The 20,107-nt window shown below is 50.8% G+C and overlaps 5 protein-coding genes across 5 annotated transcripts; 4 read left to right on the top strand and 1 right to left on the bottom strand.

Annotated features, from left to right (window-relative positions):
• Nucleotides 1–34: 34 nt before the first annotated feature.
• Nucleotides 35–1,507, bottom strand: N0V96_003091 (uncharacterized protein; the record flags this gene model as incomplete). Its single annotated transcript, XM_053189751.2, has 1 exon — nucleotides 35–1,507. The coding sequence occupies one exon, from the start codon at nucleotides 1,505–1,507 to the stop codon at nucleotides 35–37; it is 1,473 nt and encodes a 490-aa protein (XP_053052674.2).
• Nucleotides 1,508–2,156: 649 nt separating this feature from the next.
• N0V96_003090 (uncharacterized protein) lies at nucleotides 2,157–6,467 on the top strand (the record flags this gene model as incomplete). Its single annotated transcript, XM_065756736.1, has 7 exons — nucleotides 2,157–2,444; nucleotides 2,503–2,764; nucleotides 2,823–3,100; nucleotides 3,154–4,426; nucleotides 4,486–4,492; nucleotides 5,236–5,464; nucleotides 5,520–6,467. The coding sequence occupies 7 exons, from the start codon at nucleotides 2,157–2,159 to the stop codon at nucleotides 6,465–6,467; spliced, it is 3,285 nt and encodes a 1,094-aa protein (XP_065614503.1).
• A 2,885-nt stretch (nucleotides 6,468–9,352) lies between these two features.
• Nucleotides 9,353–10,030, top strand: N0V96_003089 (uncharacterized protein; the record flags this gene model as incomplete). The annotated part of the gene is made up of 1 exon (XM_053189753.2): nucleotides 9,353–10,030. One exon carries the CDS (start codon nucleotides 9,353–9,355, stop codon nucleotides 10,028–10,030), a length of 678 nt encoding a protein of 225 aa, XP_053052676.2.
• A 1,263-nt stretch (nucleotides 10,031–11,293) lies between these two features.
• Nucleotides 11,294–13,618, top strand: YVC1 (Calcium channel yvc1; the record flags this gene model as incomplete). The annotated part of the gene is made up of 5 exons (XM_065756735.1): nucleotides 11,294–11,396; nucleotides 11,543–11,595; nucleotides 11,642–11,871; nucleotides 11,934–12,861; nucleotides 12,914–13,618. 5 exons carry the CDS (start codon nucleotides 11,294–11,296, stop codon nucleotides 13,616–13,618), a joined length of 2,019 nt encoding a protein of 672 aa, XP_065614502.1.
• Nucleotides 13,619–16,220: 2,602 nt separating this feature from the next.
• N0V96_003087 (uncharacterized protein) lies at nucleotides 16,221–16,976 on the top strand (the record flags this gene model as incomplete). Its single annotated transcript, XM_053189755.2, has 2 exons — nucleotides 16,221–16,663; nucleotides 16,721–16,976. 2 exons carry the CDS (start codon nucleotides 16,221–16,223, stop codon nucleotides 16,974–16,976), a joined length of 699 nt encoding a protein of 232 aa, XP_053052678.2.
• Nucleotides 16,977–20,107: the final 3,131 nt, after the last annotated feature.

Genomic DNA, 20,107 nt, shown 5'->3' with positions numbered 1-20,107 from the left:
GAAAGTTTCGTCATTGTCATTATGCCTCAGCCCCTCAAAGCAGTTCATTCTGCTTCAGAAATGGCGGTTCGATCTCACCGGCGCGCCATTTGTACTTACTTCCAGGATGGTCCTCCGGAAGTCGTTTCGAGCCAATAAATACTTCTCTCGCCGTGGCACCCTCCTTCTCGACCTCGGACCTGAATATTCCTCGTTTGCGTAATTCAGGAAGTAGATACTCGATAATGTCCTCAAATGTACCTGGATTGGTTACGTGTGCCAAATTGAAACCATCCACGTCAGAAACTTCAACCCAACGCTCCAGCTCATCGGCGACTGTGGTAGGGCTACCCACTATCTTGGCACCTAGACCGCCGATACTGAGGTATTCCACAATTCTTCGCTTGGTCCAAGGAAGGTTATCTGTGCCCGGGACGGTATCTGACCAGCGTCGGATGATGGACTGAATACGGGGAGAGTCAGCCACCGAGAAGTCCTCATCATCTGGGTACCCAGACAAATCGATCCCCGTCCATCCGCCGAAGAGAGCTAGGGCTCCCTCGGTGTCCGCGTACTTCAAGTACTCTTGTTTCTGCGCTTCGGCCGCTTCATCTGTTGCTGACACAATGACGTTGATGCCGAGAATGATCTTGATGTGGTTAGGATCTCTTCCCTCTTCCGCTGCAATCTTGCGCAGATTATCGACCGTCTTTCGGACACCATCCGCAGTCTGGCCGCCGATGAAGATGGCTTCACCATGTTTACCACCAAAGCCGTTTCCAGCTTCGGACACGCCCGCCTGGAAGAGGAAGGGTGTTCGCTGAGGTGAAGGCTCAACGAAGTGCGGCCCAGGCACCTCAAAGTACTTGCCCTTGTGATGGATCTGTCTGACTGCGTCCCTGGCAATGTACGTCCCAGCCTCGCGATCCGCCAAGACTGCATCGTCACGAAAGCTACCTTCCCAGAGCTTGTAGAGAACTTCGAGATATTCGTGTGCAATCGCGTAACGCTCATCATGCGGGATCTGCTCCTCCAACCCATGGTTCCGGGCCGCGCTGTCCAAGTATGAGGTGACAATGTTCCAGGCCAACCGCCCTTCGCTCAGGTGATCTACCGTCGAAAGCCGTCTTGCAAGCGAGTAGGGCTTTTCGTAGGTTAAGCTCGCAGTTACTCCGAAAATAAGGTTCTTCGTGGCCTGCGCCATGGCTGGGACGAGGTACAGGGGGTCGTTGACTGGGAATTGCGCGCCTGAGGCCAAGGCTGGAACAACATTGGCCGGTCCCTTATAAACATCATAAGGGCCTAGGGTGTCGGCGATGAACATCGCATGGAATCCGGCGTTGTCTAGTAGCTGGGCGAGCTCGGTCCAGAAAGAGAGCTTCTTATACTGGTCTGTCTTGTTCCGGGGGTGTTTCCAAAGGCCGGGAGCCAGGTGGCCGGGTGTGTTCATTACAAAGGCATTGAGAATGAGTTGCTTCTTGCCGTTGGGGTCATTCCGGCCTGTGGTAGGATTTGAGTTGTCGGCCATGATGAGACTACTCTAAGTCTCGGTCGTAATGCTATGTGTCTTGCAGTCTTTGGTCTCAAGCAATGATGGCCCTAGAAACGGTTGATTTCCCATTTGGTTGCTTGGACATTGCCGGCTCAAACTAAGTTTATGCTCTTATCTCAAGTCGAAGGAATGCCGATAGCGCGCATTGTTGTAACTGATGTGATCCAATAGCCTTGTCGCGATGCGTTGTGGGTGGCTCATATGCAGATTGCATCATCGCACGCAACCGATTGCGATCTACCAAGCTAGCAAAGCTCCGAGCAAAGTCTCCGGCAGAATCGCTTAAATTCAAGTAAAAGTCTAAAGTATGTCTACACTACAAATACCACCTCGCAGGCTTCTGTTATCAATTCCTGGCTGGCAAGTAAGTAATCGTAGTTACCGACATGGGTTGAGTTCATAACGCAATGCGGGGCAGCTAAGATGTGACCAAGAACTGGGGCCTTTTGATACCGATCTCGGTTCAAAGTCAAGCTTTGCGGAAGCGACTCATGTTAAAGTAGTTCTGCTTGGCCTTTTACAATGGATTCCAAATTTGGTGTTTTGAGCCTCCGCTTTCCATCTCATCGACTCGCAAATCGGCCTGCTCGTACACAGGGGATTTGTAGACAAACATCTTGTCACAATGTCGGTTCAGCTAGGTGTATCAGGGGAGACCCTGATTCCTCAGTCGACCAGCTATGGCATGCTCATTGGCCTTGGTATTGGTTTCTGTGGCGTTATTCTGGCAGCCGTTAAGATCCAAAAGGCGTACCTGGCAGAAGACTCTGGCACCTCAGAAATGTTCATGGTGGCCAACCGATCGGTCGGGACAGGCTTGACAGCATCAGCCGTGTTCTCTTCTTGGATGTGGATCAATGAGACAGTATTCTCAGCAGCGTTTTGCTACAAATTTGGCCTTGCTGTGCCTTTTGTAAGTGCATTTGCCCCAACGATACGATAGACGGAGTTGTCATTGATGCTCTGAGTAGTGGTGGTCAACAGGTCTCTGCTTCCAGATTGCCCTGATGGCAGCACTCGGCGTTTTGGCAAAGATTCGGGTTCCATACGCCCACACTTCGCTTGAAATCATTCGGTTAAGATACGGATGGATCGGTCACATTGTCTTCATTATCCTCAACATCACGAATAACGTTTTCGGCTGTGCTGGTATGATCCTCACTGGATCGCAACTGATATATGGTATCTCGGGGATGCATTTCGTCGCTGCCACGATTCTCATTCCACTTGGAGGTTGGTCACGCCAGCTTTTTGACCCAAACGCGAACGTGACTGACATAGTACAAACCAGTCGTACTTTACACAGCTGTTGGTGGGCTAAAGGCCACCTTCATCACGGACTACTTGCATACTCTCATCGCCCTGATCCTCATCATCTACTTTACACTCAAGGTCCTCACTCACGATGCCGTTGGTGGGCTTGGTGGACTATACGATAAGGTGGTGGCCACAGCTTCAGAGAACTTAATTGACGGGAATTACAAGGGCTCGCTACTCACGATGAAGTCTCGAGATGCGATCATTTGGGGATTGATTTTGAAGTTTGGAAACTTGGCTCTTGTCGTAATGGTAAGTGGTTGCGTGCATGTGCTCACAGAAGTTGATGCTGATCAAAATGGCAGGACACCGCTTTTTGGCAAAAGTCATTCGCAACTGAAGTGAACGCCACTGTTCCAGGATATAACTTGGCTGCAGTAGCAATCTTTGGTATCCCGTGGGGCCTCGGTACCGTAATCGGTCTCACTGCGCGAGCACTGCACAACACTCCCATCTGGCCAGGCTACCCACATGAGTTCACGTCGGCACAGGTCAACGCTGGACTTGTCATGCCATACACCATAAAAGCCCTCATTGGCGACCAGGGCATCGACGCTTTTCTCGTCCTTGTGTTCATGGCGTTGACGAGCACCGTCTCTTCATCGATGATCGCAGTCAGCAGCATCTTATCTTTTGATGTCTACAAAACGTACCTCAACCCCAAAGCATCCGATAAGAAATTGGTCCATGTTAGCCATCTTACAGTGGTGTTCCATGCCGTGTTCATCACGGCCATCTCACTGGCGTTGAACTACGGAGGCGCTGATATGACCTGGATTGGCTACTTCCGTCCTATCCTTTCTTGCCCTGGCATCATTCCGCTTGGCTTGACTCTGTGCTGGTCAGGCCAGACGCGACTAGCAGCAATTGCATCCCCGATTCTTGGTTTCCTTACGGGATTGGGCATCTGGCTCGGAACAGCGCACGTCATTTACGGCGAGATCAACATGAAGACCACAGAAGGTAGCTTACCGGCTCTATATGGAGCAATTGGATCCTTCTTCTCGCCTGCGCTCTACTCGGTACTTTTGTCTCTCTACAAACCTGAAAAGTTCGATTGGAGACGATTCCTTGTCGCTGAGATAGCAGAAGAGACTCAGTTGAAGGAAAGTACCGAAAAGGAGGAGGCGAAGAATGACGGAAATACTTCGTCGAAATCGGAAGGAGAACCGCCCGTGTCGTCTTTATTCGATACCGAAAAACCAGGTGACGCGGAAAAGAATACCGTCACTGCTGCGGGAGAAAAGCTCCCTCCTGCGGTCTCTTCCAAAGATAACGCACTGGCGGGTGAAGTCAATCTGGACGATGTTTGCCACCCATTCGACGACGACACGATCAAGTTGCTCTACCGCTGGTACCGAATCGCCTGGTACATGTTCGTCGCCATCGTACTCGTTACTTTCATTCTCTGGCCAATGCCACTGTATCGCGACTACATCTTTGAGAAGACCTTCTTCAAGAGCTGGACAACGGTGGCGATCATCTGGCAATTTTTTGCTTTCTTTGCCGTCGTTGTGTACCCGCTGTACGATGGGCGGTATGAGATTGTTAGAGGAGTCAAGGGCGTTTGGCACTCCAGTAGGGATATACTTCAGTCTAAACATTGACTGGAGTATTTGAAACCATGACAGAAGTAGATTTGAGGTATGTAAGTTAGGCTCCGTCAAAAGATTTATGTGCCTTTTCATAGACTCGGAATGTGTTATTGACTGAGATATTATTAGAAACCTGAGCACATCCACGCAATATGAGAACATTTTATTTGATAGCTTGACTAAACATCTCATGATCTCCCGAACTTGCGTTTTATGGCCTCTCTAAAGTGTGTGCTGGTTGTTGTGAAGAACCTGGGGTAGTCATTCCTAAATGGCGCTGCATGACTCTACTGGAATTAACAAGCCAATGAAAGATGCAAAGGTATGCACTCGGGTGGAAAATAACCTAGAAAGTGTTTGTTATCAGAGTAAGTCATACCTGATATCTGAGTTCAGAGGCAGCTGAACAAAGCAAGAGAAGGGAAACAACAGGAGTGTCTCATAAAGCCATTGGAAGCCTTCTCAAAGCGCTGTGCGATCTGAATCACACGGTTCCAAATATTTGATTGATCGATGCTCAATGCCAGCGGTAAGAGAGGGCTATGATTCAGCCTTCCACGGAATCACGGGTCACCATGTTTATTCCCGCATGGAAGGCTGGCTGCCTTTCAGGCTCCCTGTTCGTTTTGTATTTGGAAGGAGTGACCGGGGATGTCTTCATATTTAATGTGCTCCTTCCTCCAACCGTGAATAATTGAAGAGTTTACTTCTTTCCCAAATTAAAGCGAAATATTATCGACTTATTTTTCGAAGCTACACATCAAAACCTCAACCTGGCAACAACATCCCTAGCCACAACATCGCCGAGTCACGCGTCATGGCAAACCTCATGATGAATAACAGCAGTGTTGACAAGGCGAGCCTCGAAGTCGGCATCACTGCCTTCATTGATCAAGCTCACATAGAAGTCGAGAAGCAGAGTGACGCGGACTTGGTCCGAGATCGTCGGAGACAAGTCATCAACGAGTACTTGGAGAGCAACGTCCCAGAGTTTGCAAAGCTCCAGACACTGCGCAAGAAGGTATGAAGTCGCAATGATTTCTCAGCCGGCGAATAATCACTGAACTCGGTCGCAGGGATGGGAAAACGCAGCTGGGGACACCTTCTTCGAAAACCAGCGTAACGCTGCCGACAACGCCGATGATCGCGTCTGCCAATTCTTCTTCGAAGTGATGAAGAAGGTTGCCAGTGAGATCCACACAGCCACCGGCGCGTTCGACATCTCCAGAGCAGGCATCGGCAAAGGTCGCATTCTCGACATGTGCATGGCCCCTGGCGGTTTCCTCGACGTAGCTTTGGACATGAATTGGAAGTCCCGCGCCATTGGCTTCAGTCTTCCCCAGGAGGATGGAGGTCAAAAGCTTCGACTCCAACCAACTCCCTATCTCGATCAGAGATGGATGGACATCACTATGCTCGCCGCGGACATGGGCAAGGCCGTCATACCGTCCGACCATCCCGATTTCAGCAAGTTCTACACGGAGCGTCAGCTGACCGAAGACAACATTTTCGACCTTGCCTTCTGCGATGGTCAGGTCCTGCGCACTCAGGACCGGGCCGACTACCGTGACAAGAACATGTCCGAAGCTCGCAGACTTTCTTGCGCGCAGCTGGCTCTTAGCCTCGAGCATCTACGCCCGGGAGGCACCATGATCATCTTGCTGCATAAGCCCGAGGCTTGGAGAACCATTCTTCAGCTCCACCTATTCAGCAAGTTCTCCAACATTTTTGCCAAAAAGCCTCGCACCAGTCACAAGAAACGATCATCCTTCTACTTGATCGCTACCAATGTCCAGAGCAAGCACCCCGCTGCTATCGGAGCGATTGCTTGTTGGAAGAAGATGTGGAATGATCTCACATTCGGCGTGGAGAACAATGTTGCGGATGACTCCGTAGGCGAGGAGGAGCCTAGTGTGGAGGAGGTTCTGGAGGACTTTGGTGAGCATCTTGTGCATCTGGGTCGGAGTGTTTGGCACATCCAGGGACAGGCTCTCGAGAAGGCCCCTTTTATTCAGGGCAAGTAATCAAGTTAGCTGTGTTACAGAGAGCACAGACGGAACTTTGAAATCCCAGCTACCTAGCCAGCAAATCACATCGTCAAGAATATCGAGTGTTTGCCTGCTTGCGTATGTCGAGATGGGTCAACGTCTTACATATAGACAGCTAGTGCATCGGATCTGCCGAAAGCCTTGAAGATGAGTGCGTAGGTGAAACATGAATGGCATGGCTCATTACTAGAACCTAGCTAGAGGTGAGAACGGTTGGCGTACTTGTAACTCACAAAGCTTTTATCTTATTCGATAACAAAGTACTTTGGTTGGCCTTCAAGGTCTCAAGTGCCCGCCCAAATTTCGAAGTGTACTAAGGTGCTGCCCTTCCGGGTGTCGGAATGACAACTTTTCATGCGAGGTATAAGGTAGCGCCAGCTCTCAATCATTTCTCATTGTACAACTCAACGAAAACGAAACAGAATACGCAAATACGAAAAAAGACGCACCATCGAAACGTAGATGAAGCGCTAAATCCTTACTCAGACATCAAACCTCATTCAACAATGGAGCTATGTTCAGATATTATCTTCAGCTCAAATGAGGAGCACGATGCCAATCCTCGAAACACAGGCAGCTCTGTCCACCCATTGTGGAAGGCCTTGCCACAAGAGCTCCGGCTTATGGTACTTGAGAAGCTCCCACCGCTAGCTAAGGAAAGACATCAAATGGCACATTGGTCCAGCGTCTCGAGGGAATGGCAATATTCCTTTGAGCCTGAGATATTTGAAAGTCTGTGTATTCGGTCCTGCGGAAGAGAAATCGGCCGCCTGGACCAGGTTGTGAAAGGTTATCGGATAAAGCTTGTCAGGAATATTACCCTCCTCATCGGAACAGCGGAGTTCACCGGCGCAGAACACTATCAGCCAGAGGATGGCGACACGATAACGGCAGTCAATGTAGTAGTCACGGAAGCGTTGACGGCCCTATTTTGTGTGCTTTCACAGTGGGGAAAAGCAACACCTGGACACCATATCGCACTTGAACTTTGTGCTAGCTTCAAAGCTAAGAACAACCACATGCACCCTTGCAACGCCTTTCATCGATACTCTCGTCATCTAGCACAGGCAAACCGGACTCTGGATGCCAAAAAGCGTCTTCTCAGCACTTTCTCAGAACCCGATTTTCAAGCTGAGGAATTACCGCAAGTTCCCATCATTGAGAGATTCTCCATGGACCGGCAATACTATCAAAGCTTCTCAGGAGGCTTGATGAAAAAGCTCGTCTCCAGCATGTCCTGTCTACAATATTTCGGATATCTATACTGGCCTGCTGTTGACCAAAATGAGCAGGGGACGGGCGAGGCGGCCAGCGAAGAAATCCTGCATGCCGTAATTAATAACCCCAGGATTCAGACGTTGAACCTTTGGAAAGCACAAATCACGACCTTCCCCTGGGACCTTTGGCGATCTAGACCGGTCAACTACGGTCTCGTTTCTGCGGCTGTGGAGGCGAGCTACCGGCGTGAACGCGTCGCATTGGCCAACGTCATCGATGCCGCAGACTTTTTCGAAAACCACATCGATGCTATATCTACTGGTGCCCCGGCAAACGACCCAGAGCACCCACGTCGTTGGTCGTGCCTTACTAATTTGGCCCTGACGGCGCATGCTGCTCGACTTGCTCGTAACGTTGCGGGGACGAATTTCTTGATAATGGCAGCAGGGATGGCAGCCACGCATATGCCCAAGCTTGAAATGATGGAAGTATTCAGTCCCACGGAGTCAGTAGCATTTTCCCTCCGATTTGATACTGGGGAGGAGAAGACCGCGAAACTCTCAATTGCAGCGACATGGCAACTGGAGATTCGCGATGGGGTTATCGAGCCGTGGCAGAATGTCGCAAATCGCCGTGCTCTACGATTCATCTGCGAAGTGGAAACTATTGAGTCGGAGGATTTACACTCTAAGCTGCAGCTGTTTCCAAAGATAACAGAGTGGTAGCCAAATCATCAAGGGTCTTACGTGTCAGCATGTTTATTATTACATACGCTTCATAGATCCAAGAAGCAACACATGAATCAATTATAGTTTACATCCCTTAGAAGACGCGACAGTGAAGAGCACAAAAATTCAACTAGATCGAGGCAGTGAATATTATAATGAGCAAATGTGAAGTCAGTGCCACCTCCCGACCATTCCTCATCTCCACCCATTGGCCACCATAAATCAATTAGTCTATCGCCTCTTTAACCTTGTAAGATTAGTAAAGTCACGGTTTCTAAAGCTTAAGAATACTTAACTTCCATCACCACATGGCCAAAACACTAGGGTTACGCATCGAATCAACGGATAAGCCGGATCCGAACCGGACGAGTGTTGAACAGTCTTCCAACAGTGCAGCCTCAAAGTTCAACGCCAACGACCCGAGTCAGACTAGAACGTTTCCGTGTAATCTTGATGCTGCCTGATAGAGTTCCCAGAGACGACTTGGTTGGCCAGATGGTAGATGTGAGTTTCCTTTACGCTTATGTAAGGCGAACTGGAAAGATGAGACCAGGGGCCGGGCGTCGGAGGTTCAAGATGGCAGAAGCCCGAAACGGCCGAGAGCTTTGGGGGCCGTGGGGGGCCTGGGAACTGGAGGCTGGAGCGAGCATATGATCCACTTTCTCTCTCATCTCACCTGCATCCCCGTCAGTCACATTTACTGCCCTGTCACTTCAGTCGCACCACGCACGCTGTGTGAGGAGGTCTCTGGAAGAAAGATCCTTCACGTCACTCTACAGTTCTCACGCAAGGCCGTATCTGTCACTCGCTATCTCGTCCGTTCTCTGGAGTCCAGTTCACTCGCCACACGCCACTCCTCTTCCTCGCTTCTCGGGTATTTCTTTAGCGCGCCAGCAACACGGGCAGAGTCAGGCCATGTACCAGCCGTACGCAGTCAACGAGGCGCCGCGGGAACGGCCAAAGATTCTCTGTCTGCACGGAGGCGGTTCTTCAGCAGGCATCTTCCAGATTCAACTCATCAGGCTCTCGCGCGTCCTCGAGCCGCGCTTCGAATTCGTCTATCTCGACGGGCCGATCGAAACGGAGGCCGGGCCGGGCGTACTCCCCGTATTCGAAGGGTGCGGGCCGTACCGACGATGGGTCAGCGACGATCCCTCCATCCCCGCCGAGGAGTTCCAGCAGCAAAAGGACACGGCGATGGAAATGCTCAAGGTGTACGTACAGCAGACGGGGCCCTACGTCGGCGTGCTGGGGTTCTCGCAAGGGGCGCGCGCGGCGTCGAGTCTGTTGATTGAGCAGCAGCGGCAGCCGTTTGTGCCGTACAACTTCTTTGGGGTGTTTCTTTGCGGGACGTATCCGCCTTTTGTGCCCGACGACGTGCTGATTCGGTTGCCGACTGTCCATGTGGTCGGCTTGTTTGATCCGTGGAAGCCGGCGAGCGAGATGTTGATTGAGCAGTGTTCTGAGCGGGGTACGCGCAAGGTTGTGAGATATCCGGGGGGCCATCATCTGCCGAACGCGCCGGAGGCTATTCAGAATATCGCGAACATGGTGACCGACTTATGGAAGGAGACTACGGGAGCGACGGCGTGATGGACGATGTGAGGGTATCATCATCAGCGAGAGATTCGGCAAGACTCACGACCTAGTCTTACCACATGAGGGAGATGGGCATACTTCAGCCATTCGCGAGGGGTCAAGGCTGAGCGATGAGACGGCCAGCATGCGGGTGATGGGAGGGTAAGCACCGCTCACTTTTTCTGTCTCTACACTATTTCTCTCATTTATGATTGTGAGGGAATGAGAGAGGTGAAGAAGATGACGATGGAGAAACCAGAGAGCAAGCCAATGGGGACAGAAGAGGCCCTTCGTGGTCAATCAAGTGACTTGATGAATGGCATGGAGTCTTGGGTGAAGACGATGAGCGGGCAAGAGTGAGACATCATCAGCGTCGGGGTGGTCTCGTTTGGAGACTATATGTGAAACATAACTTTGACCGAAAACGAATGAAATTAATGAGGTTGGTCACTCATGCACTCCTACTATTCTGGGCTGTTCACTAATGGTGAAGATTCTCAGCTGATTGCTTCGTGGGAGAAGGCGGGTCTGAAGAAAAGGTATGAGATGCCATGTCGTTGGACATTTATGCGATTGAGCTAAGGGCTGCCTCATTTCGAGCTAGAGAAATTCATCATGAAATTGGAGACTCGAGTGAAAAACAAGGGAAAAAAACAGAAAAAAAAAAAGAGGTCCGAGACTGAGACTGGTGGTGTGTGAGTGACGGCGGCAGGATTCAGCTGGTGAAGCGTGGCAGCGCAGCCAACTTTCCCACGCCAGCGATGTGGGGACGACCAAGGAGGGACTAGCGTAGATTGGAGCTTCAATGTCCCTGATTATCTCATCCACCACTATGAAAGGCGGCGAACTGTTAAGGATCCACCTTCCCCCCCCCAGTCATGCACAGGGAATGCCCCGCTGTCGGTCGACGTCACCTGCGGCAGGAAGAGGACAAGCTCCTGTCGGACCTTCTCTCTGGCGCCAACAACAAAAACAGGGAACCTGGCCGCGCGGAGGGCAGACGAGAATGCGACGGCCGCTGCTGCACCTCCTCAGAGCCAGGAGCAGAATCTGGCATTTCTTTCCTGCTTCTTGATTTTCTTGGGCTTCGATCAATTGTCAGCTTCCATCCAGAGGATTACCTCCTGTGAGCTCCTGTCAATTCGCTCTTGCTGCTCGACTGCTGCTCCCACGATCCGACCGCGCCGAATCCCTCGATCGATCAATTGTCAATTCAAACGGACAGAGCGTCAGACGAAAGTATTCCTGACGACAAAAAACGAAGCAATCGCGGTCGTCATGGCCAACTTCAACTGGGTGTCCCGTATGCTGGGGTGGGATAGGCACCCACGCCATCACCACGACTTCCACTCGGACTGGATCCGCGATGACCGAAGACGCCGTACGTATCCCTTCTAATCGATCACCTCTTCCTTTGAAACGTCGAGCTGTACCAATCTCAGCCGTGTTGTTCTTCACCACGCCATGGGACCCCCCCCCCCCCATCAGTTTCAACAGCTTACACTCGGGCTTGCTGCCCCGATTTAGTCCTGCCGCAGTACCGAAGCGAGCACCTCGAGTCCGCGATCCCTGCCCCCGAAGTAACAAAGATTGCCCTCAAGCTTCGACACCTGATTGAGCTGGCAGTCCCCTGCGAATTTGGACGAAGTTGAGATTACAAAGGCGCATAGCAAGATCATCACGACCAAGGTCGTCAAGGCCGCCAAGGAAGCTGGCGGCTCGCACTATGGATCCTGTGTAGTCTTCTGCTTGATTGTTTGCAAGAGATGGTTCAAGCATCAGGCCTTGGCTGAACTCTGGGACGCAGACCTACACAGAGTGCGTGCCGTCGCTTGTGAGGTTATAGCGAAGCAGATGTGTGTATTTATAACGCCATTGCCCAAGAGGAGACACCCGAGAGACTAACAGCTGGATACAGCATCGAAACCGAAGACGACCTGCAATACCTAATGCACTCCGTTCTTCTCCGCCGATACTCTGTGGTCGTCGACGGCGAAGCCACGCCGCCCGCGAACGCTATCGAGAAGGCCGTCGATCTCCACGCCGTCAGAGTCATTGGCTCCTCGGGATACCAGAAATGCATTTCCTACTTATGGAAGGGTTGGCTGGTTCAGGACGAGAACGACCCTGCAGTATTCGTTGACTACAAGGACAAAACGAACCCGTCCTTCCTCGTGCATATGGACCCCGATCGTATCCGTGCTCCCATGTACCAGAATGCCACTCAGGTGCTCATCTCCCTCATCTACATTGGTCTCTACACTGCCGTTATCAACTCGGTCAACGCCAAGGGTGTTTTGGACGCGGCTGAGGTGTTGTTGTACATCTTCACCCTCGGCTTTATCTGCGAGGAGGTCACCAAATTCTGGAAGGCCGGTTACCACATCCTGGGTTTCTGGAATGCATTCAATGGCGTTCTCTACACCTTCATCACACTATCCCTCATTCTCCGCATCATCGGCCTTACCCACGACGAGGGCGAGCCCGCGCGGAAAATGTACAGTGAATTGAGTTACAATTTCTTGGCTTTCAGCGCACCCATGATTTGGTCTCGCCTTTTGCTTTATCTCGACAGCTTCCGCTTCTTTGGAGCCATGCTAGTCGTGCTAAAGGTCATGATGAAGGAGTCAATCATCTTCTTCGCCCTGCTTGCTGTGTTGATCATTGGATTCCTCCAGGCCTTTATTGGTCTCGACTTGGCAGACGACTTGGTGGCTGATGATATAACATTTATCATGTCAGCCATGGCTAATGCCATCATGCAGAGCCCCGACTTTGACGGATTCGACAGGTTTTCGCCGCCGTTCGGTATTATCCTGTACTACTGCTTCACCTTCATTGTCATGGTAAGTCGTGGTTCTATGAGAGGATGGGGCCAATTGCTAATGCGGATCGCAGGTCGTCTTGCTCAACATCCTCATTGCGCTGTACAACTCCGCATACGAAGACATTTACGATAACGCCAACGACGAGTACCTCGCGCTGTTTGCTCAAAAGACGATGCAATTCGTTCGTGCCCCCGATGAAAATGTCTACATCCCGCCATTCAACCTCATCGAGATGATTGTTATTTGCCTCTTCTGGTGGATGGAGAAATCCAAGTTCGAGAAGATGAGTGACGTCATCATGGGAATCCTCTACTCGCCGGTTCTTGTTGTCGCCGCAGTCTTCGAGACTCGCTCAGCCGCCGACATTAGGAGCAACCGAGCGAGAGGTGAGGAAGACGACGACACAATCGAGGAGTGGGAGCAAATGATGGACCAGGTCGACTTCGAATCTGATGGATGGAACAAGGTGTGCACAAGCGCAAAGACCAACTTGGAGCACGATCCTACGATCTACGAGGTGCAGCAGTTGCGGGGGGAGGTTGAAGAGCTCAAGAAGATGTTGGTCGAGATCTCCAAGGCTGTCTCGGCTGGAAATGCCGGTAATGGTCCGGCTTCGACCAACTTGATTGATCTGGGTGAGCCAGCCGAGAGCTCCTCAAGCAAGAAGAAGAATAAGAAGAAGGGTAAGAAGAACAAGAAGGAGAAGAAGGCAGGCGATGACGCCAAAGAAGCAGCGGCAGCAGCGGCTTCCTCCAGCTCAAGCGATGAAGAGTGAAGAGCTTTCATCTGATGATGCTGGCAGCGGCGGGGACCTTGCGCTGTGTGTTTTATTGAGTTGAGTTTGTACATGTTATGGCTGTCACGTCACGTCACGCTGTCACGAACTTGTTTTGTTTCGATTCCGGGTACCATGGTTACTAGCTGTTGGGAACTTGGGATACGAGCCAGGGAAATATTGGCGTCGGACATCAGTCATGGTTTGTAATAAGGCGAGGCATCGTGTTGAATAAGGCAAACCCAATTACCAATCTGACGACTCCAGTGGAATAGCGCACCAGGAGAGGTTAGATCGTGTGAGCATTGGCAACACTTGGGAAGCGATTGAATCTCCGTGACCGGCTCCGGTGCGATGGTTCAGCCGAGGACTTGTGACACGAAATAAAGACAAGGCCCCGTTATCGTCTCTGGGCGGACAATTTACTGCATCTACTACGAATGGGATGCACAAGAGCAAGCGCTTGGGGAAGTGAGTTGTCCCGGTTGCCGGCTCGGGTGCTAGGCGAGGGTGGCTATGGTGCCCGCTTGGTGCAGAAAAAAAATGCGGAGGAGATGGGAGTTTTGTTGACCCGCCTGCAGAGGAACACTAGGGGAACCTTATTTTTGGGTGCTTGGGATGGGACAAGTCCTCTTTTGACCTCCCCAGCTGGGAATAACGGCGTGGGGAAAGCTGACTTGATGTTGGCTCTGAACAGGGGCTGAGGCTTGTGTCGTTCTCGGGTTGTGGAGTCTGGTGGGCTTTTTGGTTGTTAACTCTGATCCGGACTGCGATTCTCTTCTCTCTTCACACATATTCATTTCTGCTCTGTAAATGCAGTCCAGTGGTCTTCATGAAATCATATTCAGAACGTTGAACCCCTGAAGGAGGATCAAGGAGGGGGAGAGTGAAGGGCTGGAACAAGCGGCATCTTCAAGCTCAAGACGTTTTAAACTTTTGAGGCGCCAAAAGAGCGTAAGATGGCCCCCGGTCCAATCATCACCCCGGATAGTCACCCCGACAGGGTTGTGCTGCCACCCCAACTCTGGGAATGGAACGCTCGGCACTCGAAGCGAGAAACGCCAAACGTTGTTCTTGGGAGGCCGCTAACGAGCTAGTATGTATCCGTTGGGTACTTTGTAGCATGATCAATCGGAAAGGTACTGAAGACTGGGGAGCGGGAGAAACTGAAGGGGGATTAAGCTTGCCGTACCTACCGGTGATCCTTGGACAACTCCCCCTTCATCCAAGATCCCCCTGTTTCTGTTTGGGATGAACGAGGTTTGGCCATTGTTTCTGTTCTGACTTGGTTGGAGACCCCAATTCGTTGGTTTGTTCGAGGGGGCTGCTTACTAGCTGACCAGCGACCAGCTTTCCTAGGCGGAAAACGGCTCTAGCGGCTATTCATGGGGGCCAGAAAAGATACAATTTTGTTGTGTGTTTTGTCGTCGCTTTCGCACGTCGAATGAGGTACCCTTACTGGACTGGTGTCTCCTGGCGCTTACATCTGGCCTTGGGGGGCACGACTATTCGAAACATGATCCGAACATTGGCGCGGGAAGGACGGGACATGCACAGCGGCTGTGTTGAATCCCGGCAGACAGTCATATGGCTACAGCAGAGCACTCACTGAGACTTTCTGTCATCCAATCCGTTGCAGACCTCGTTGGCTTGTCATGCTAAACTTGGAGGCGTTAATGTCCGCCTCCGTGAGGACTCCGTGCTATTGTGCTAATTTGAGTTGAATTCGGCCTAGAGCCCAACTCTGATAGACCAAGCTGCTAATGTGACTTGGTAGTGTATCTGCAATGTTGCTGGTGCCACTGCCACTGTCACGCCCAAAGAAGACAAGACAAGAAAACGCTTGGACTCGAAATAGACTTATTCGCATTCAGACGAGGGACCTCTCCTCTCTCTCCTCTTCTAGCCCTTGCCCACCTCCCCCGGGATCAGCATGCGTCAGGAAAATGCTTGGCCTGCACGCTTGTTCGTGTTTGTTCCCACAAGCACTCCCCTGATCCCTGGCCCTTGGCTCTGGCTCTCTGACTGCTGCCACCTCGGATGTCAGATACACCCGGCCGGCTGGGGCGCGGGTTTTGGGATGGAGACCATGCCACCATGGAAAATATCCTATCCGCGAGGCGGAGCTTAATTGTGATTACCTTACGCTACTTGGAGGATGACCGCCTAGCCGAGTTTTGTTTCTTGTGGTCTTGGTAGGTAAGTTGAGGTGGGGTCTAGTGTCCAAGGGTCAATTTGCTTCCGAGACGGACTTGATGAAGGAGGCCGCCGCCACATGGTTTGGGGACCAAAGCTTCAAGGTGATAGGATCAAACGTGGATGGTGCCTGGTGAGGTGGAGGGGTGTAGGCTTGAGTATGGAGGCTTGGGATGTTCCAAGGGGTGTAAACCGTTTGAGGGTCGTTTTTAGTGTTGTTTCCTGGGCATCTCCAGGTGAAGGCTGGAAGAAGATCTACACGTATAAGAGGACGTCTTCCTTTCCCTGATGTCTAGCTGCTATCCTTCATTAATCCAAACAAGCTTTCGCAAATCACAACAATACACATCAACTCCTTAACTCGACACTACCTAATCAACCCCATAACCTCACAAACACATCCAACATGCACACATCAACCCTCCTCGCATCCCTCCTCCCCGCCGCAGGAGCCCTCGCCCAATACGGCTACGGCGCCCAAGAATCCTCCACAAACACCGCGTCCGCCGCCGCTTCCTCCTCATCCAGCATCACCGGCGTCCACGTCGTCAAGGTCGGCGATGGCGGCCTTACCTTTGAACCCAACAGCGTCACCGCCGCCGTCGGCGACGTCGTCGAGTTCCACTTCTACCCGCGCGCCCACTCCGTCGCCCAGTCGGCCTTTGACTCGCCTTGCCAGCCGTTGACCAACGGATCCACGACGGGCTTCTTTAGCGGTCCGGTTCAGGTTGCGTCTGGTGTTGGGTCGGAGGTGTTTACTGTCGAGGTGAAGGATACGAATCCCAAGTGGTTTTACTGTGCTACTGGGCAGCATTGCCAGGGCGGTATGGTTGGTGTTATCAACGCTCCGTAAGTTTATGTCCCCTATTCGGAGGAATCTAGTCAGATTTGCTGATAGATTTGCAGTGCCAGCGGTCAAAGAACTATTGAGCAATACGCCCAGGCCGCCGCCGCGGCGCAGTCCAACGTCGCTCCCAGCGCGACTGGAGGTGGTACCCTCGGCTCCGCGGCCACTGGCAGCCCCAGCTCTGCCTCGAGCTCTCCCTCTGCTTCATCCTCATCGCAGCCCAGCGCTGGTATTGAGGCCCGCGGTGACGTTCGCTGGGGTCTGCTCAGCTTGGGTATGGCTGCCGCTGGTGTTGTCGGAGGACTTCTCATCTGATGTCCTGCGGTGTGGTTTCTTTGAATACCCGAATGGGGGCTGGGAAGATGAAGGAGATTATGGGACCAAGTTTTATACCAATTATGCATCAACGGCTGGGGTTTACCAAAATGACAGAAAGGGTTGGATTGGGAGAGGTTTGAAAAGCCTGGAGCTTCTTTCCATTGAATGGAATGGGTGGTGCGCCCACTTCTTCGATATATATAGTACCCTACTGCATGTTTGCTACTTTACGATAACTAGAAATTTCAAACAAAAAACTACACACATAGCGTGAATCATTATGCTAGTGCCTATCAGGTTGGATGTGTCTACGACCAAAGGTTGCAGGTATTTTTTTCATTCGTCGTGTTTACACCATTCAAAGGAATCTGTTTTCGGCTTTCGTTTGCTCACTTTGCCCTGTGAATGACGTTGTCTGATTGCGACTATCTATCCCTCGCAAATTATGCTATTTTTAATGCTGTGCTTCTCTCATGTACAAACGTAGAATCTAGGTATATATTCACCCTACCCAACACTTACTATTGCGGTATCTACTGAAGTGTGAAGCAGCGATTTCAATCGATCTAACCGATAAGTTCCAGCGATTCGTAGAAATAAGATCTCATTCTACATCTGGTTGCAAGTCGGAAGCTGCCCTTTGAGAGCCCTTTCCCCCTTGTGCTTCACATTCAACCGTAGTCAATTTGAGCGGCATCCTAATCCTCGGCTGGAGATTAACTTTCATCCAAAGGGCAGGTTTCTTTGCGACTTACCTGGTACTAAAGAAATGAATACTTGTGACTGGAATACCATTGAGCGTTTCGTCCGCCACTTTATAGTCATAGAATAGTGGTACGTTGTTCCGAAGATCCTCGTCTACTAAATAGACCCATGTACCGTTATGTGTGTCGAATCCGCAAATGAGTATGAACTTTTTCCCAGTCACGGTCTCGACTTCTACTGATCCTTCGAACTCTTTTAGGCGTCGACTCACAAATCTGTATGTGTCAGGGTCCCAGTGGTCCCTGCTAGCTCCTTGAGAGATGATGCGCAATACCAACTTCGGTTCCTCGGTGTCGAAGGAAAACCTGAAGTCACGGCCAGGGATCCTCACAATTTCCTCCGTTAGATCTACAGTAAACCTTTTAGCGATGAAAAGAATCCTCTTGTCGAGTGGTCGACTATCAAACTCATACTGCCTAAGGTATAGCTCGTCCGGCCTCATCCTGACGAAGATACCACCATTGAGCTTACGAAGCAGGATGCCCAAAGGTTCAGACTTGGTTTCCGCGGTTCTTGGAATACCCAGACTAAGGAAGTCCGTGTCTTCGCCGAATTTATTGTACGTGAAAAGCCTGGATTCTAGTCGAAGACCCTTGTTCGTCATAGAAAACTACCAATAGCGGCATGAATACGTTAATATTGCATTCTCTTTCAGAAGTTCTTGGTGATTGTTAACAGACCTCTGGACCACATTTCGCATTGTTAACGGATATTAGATGCCGACAAGAGCCGAAATGATCAGGATTGTTGGTGAGGATGCCACAGAATCCGGCCGAGCGGTCAGGCGAAGTGACGCTAGAATCCGTCCAGGCAAAGAGCGACATGTCGTTAGTCTCGGTGATGATCGCCTCTTGTAATCGAATGAAAGCTCGGTCACCTTCCCCATAGAGAAGAGGCATACTGATGCCAAAATACCTAATAGTGAGTAGGCACGGTCTTCGACTCTCTTTGCCTTACGGCCGGCAGCCCATGACAATCGCCGGCCAACAGGAATGCTGGCTAGTAGACTCTGTATGCTTTGTTGCGTCAGCGGGTTATGTTTCAAAACTTCGTCGTCGATCATTGTTCGGAGATTTATCTCCCTCCAAAGCTCGATACGGCTTCCGATCAGTCTCCATTGCCTGTCGTAGAACTTCATTTCTCGCGGTGCGATGAGCTCTTGGAGTGTCCAGCCCCTGCTGAACCACGCCGACTTTGTCATATCATCATCTGACTGAATGTCCGAGAGGTATGCGAAGCAGATCTTTGCCTCTGAATACCACCTGAACATTGAGTTAATCGCTTCAGTAGGCTCGGTAAGGTTTCGCTTGTCGATGCAGCAAGTGTCTATCCAGGCGTAACCGATCCCGATTTCGAGTGCCTGGCGCAAGTTCCCTCAATCTTGGACCACCCAAGTACCTTCTTGGACCTTGTTTCGGCACTGCTCATGTCTTCGAAGGTGAACTCATCTTCGTCGTCTTCCCATCTGTGGGAAAGAATAGCGTAGGCTGTTGAAATTCCCTTCTTTTCTAGCTCCTGTTTCCTCGCTGGATACATTTCCTCAATGCGAAGGGTGGAGCAGTTGAGAAGCTTCATTGCGACACAACGTGAAGTTTGATGAGTTGGAGATTTGATCACTAGGAATTGTTGGTATCCAAGGCTTCATATGACCGAGAATGAGAATTTTAAGAGCTCCTTCTCACGGGCAGTCTGATACGGAACCGGCATTGAATGAATATGTTTGATAGATAAGCCAATTGAGCAGGCAATAAGGCAACAAGGCAGATCCAGTAGCGAAGTCTCATATTCCATACTTGATAGCCTATTAATCTTGCAGAGTGCGTCACATCGCATGAGACCCTGGCCAACAGCATGCAAACGCTACCATAATCTCAACTCTGCGGCGTCGTAACACCTTCGTCATTCCGACGTAAGCCATAGGCGCTAGGCATGAGTTCAGGGATATAAAAGACAAGTAAGCGGTATCATGGTTGATGACGGGCCATTCTCAAGGGTAAATTCGCGAGATATGATGCATGCTCGCCCGATTATTTGCCGAATTTTGGTTGAGACATATGGTAACCGAATGCGAACGATTTCGTAAGAGGCAGACGACTTTTGAACTACTTCATGACTGGACATCACGAAGAAGTTAGTAGAAATAAATCATCACATGGGGTGCAAGCTTTCTTGAAAAATAAGCGAAGTCTAGGCTGAGTCCTATCCGCAAAAACTTTAGATCACGAGTAGTACTAGAAAGGTATCAGGATGAATTGAGCTCGGCATCATGTCCATTTCCGACAGAACTGCTCTCAATAGATTGAAGCAAGGAAAGCTTAAACAGTTACTAAAGAAAGTATATGGAACAGGCACCTTCTGATTAG

Source organism: Colletotrichum fioriniae (genome assembly GCF_027942845.1).
Source record: "Colletotrichum fioriniae strain IMI 355084 chromosome Unknown scaffold_3, whole genome shotgun sequence".
Taxonomy (NCBI): Eukaryota; Fungi; Ascomycota; class Sordariomycetes; order Glomerellales; family Glomerellaceae; genus Colletotrichum; species Colletotrichum fioriniae.
This window is presented reverse-complemented; position numbering and strand designations above follow the sequence as displayed.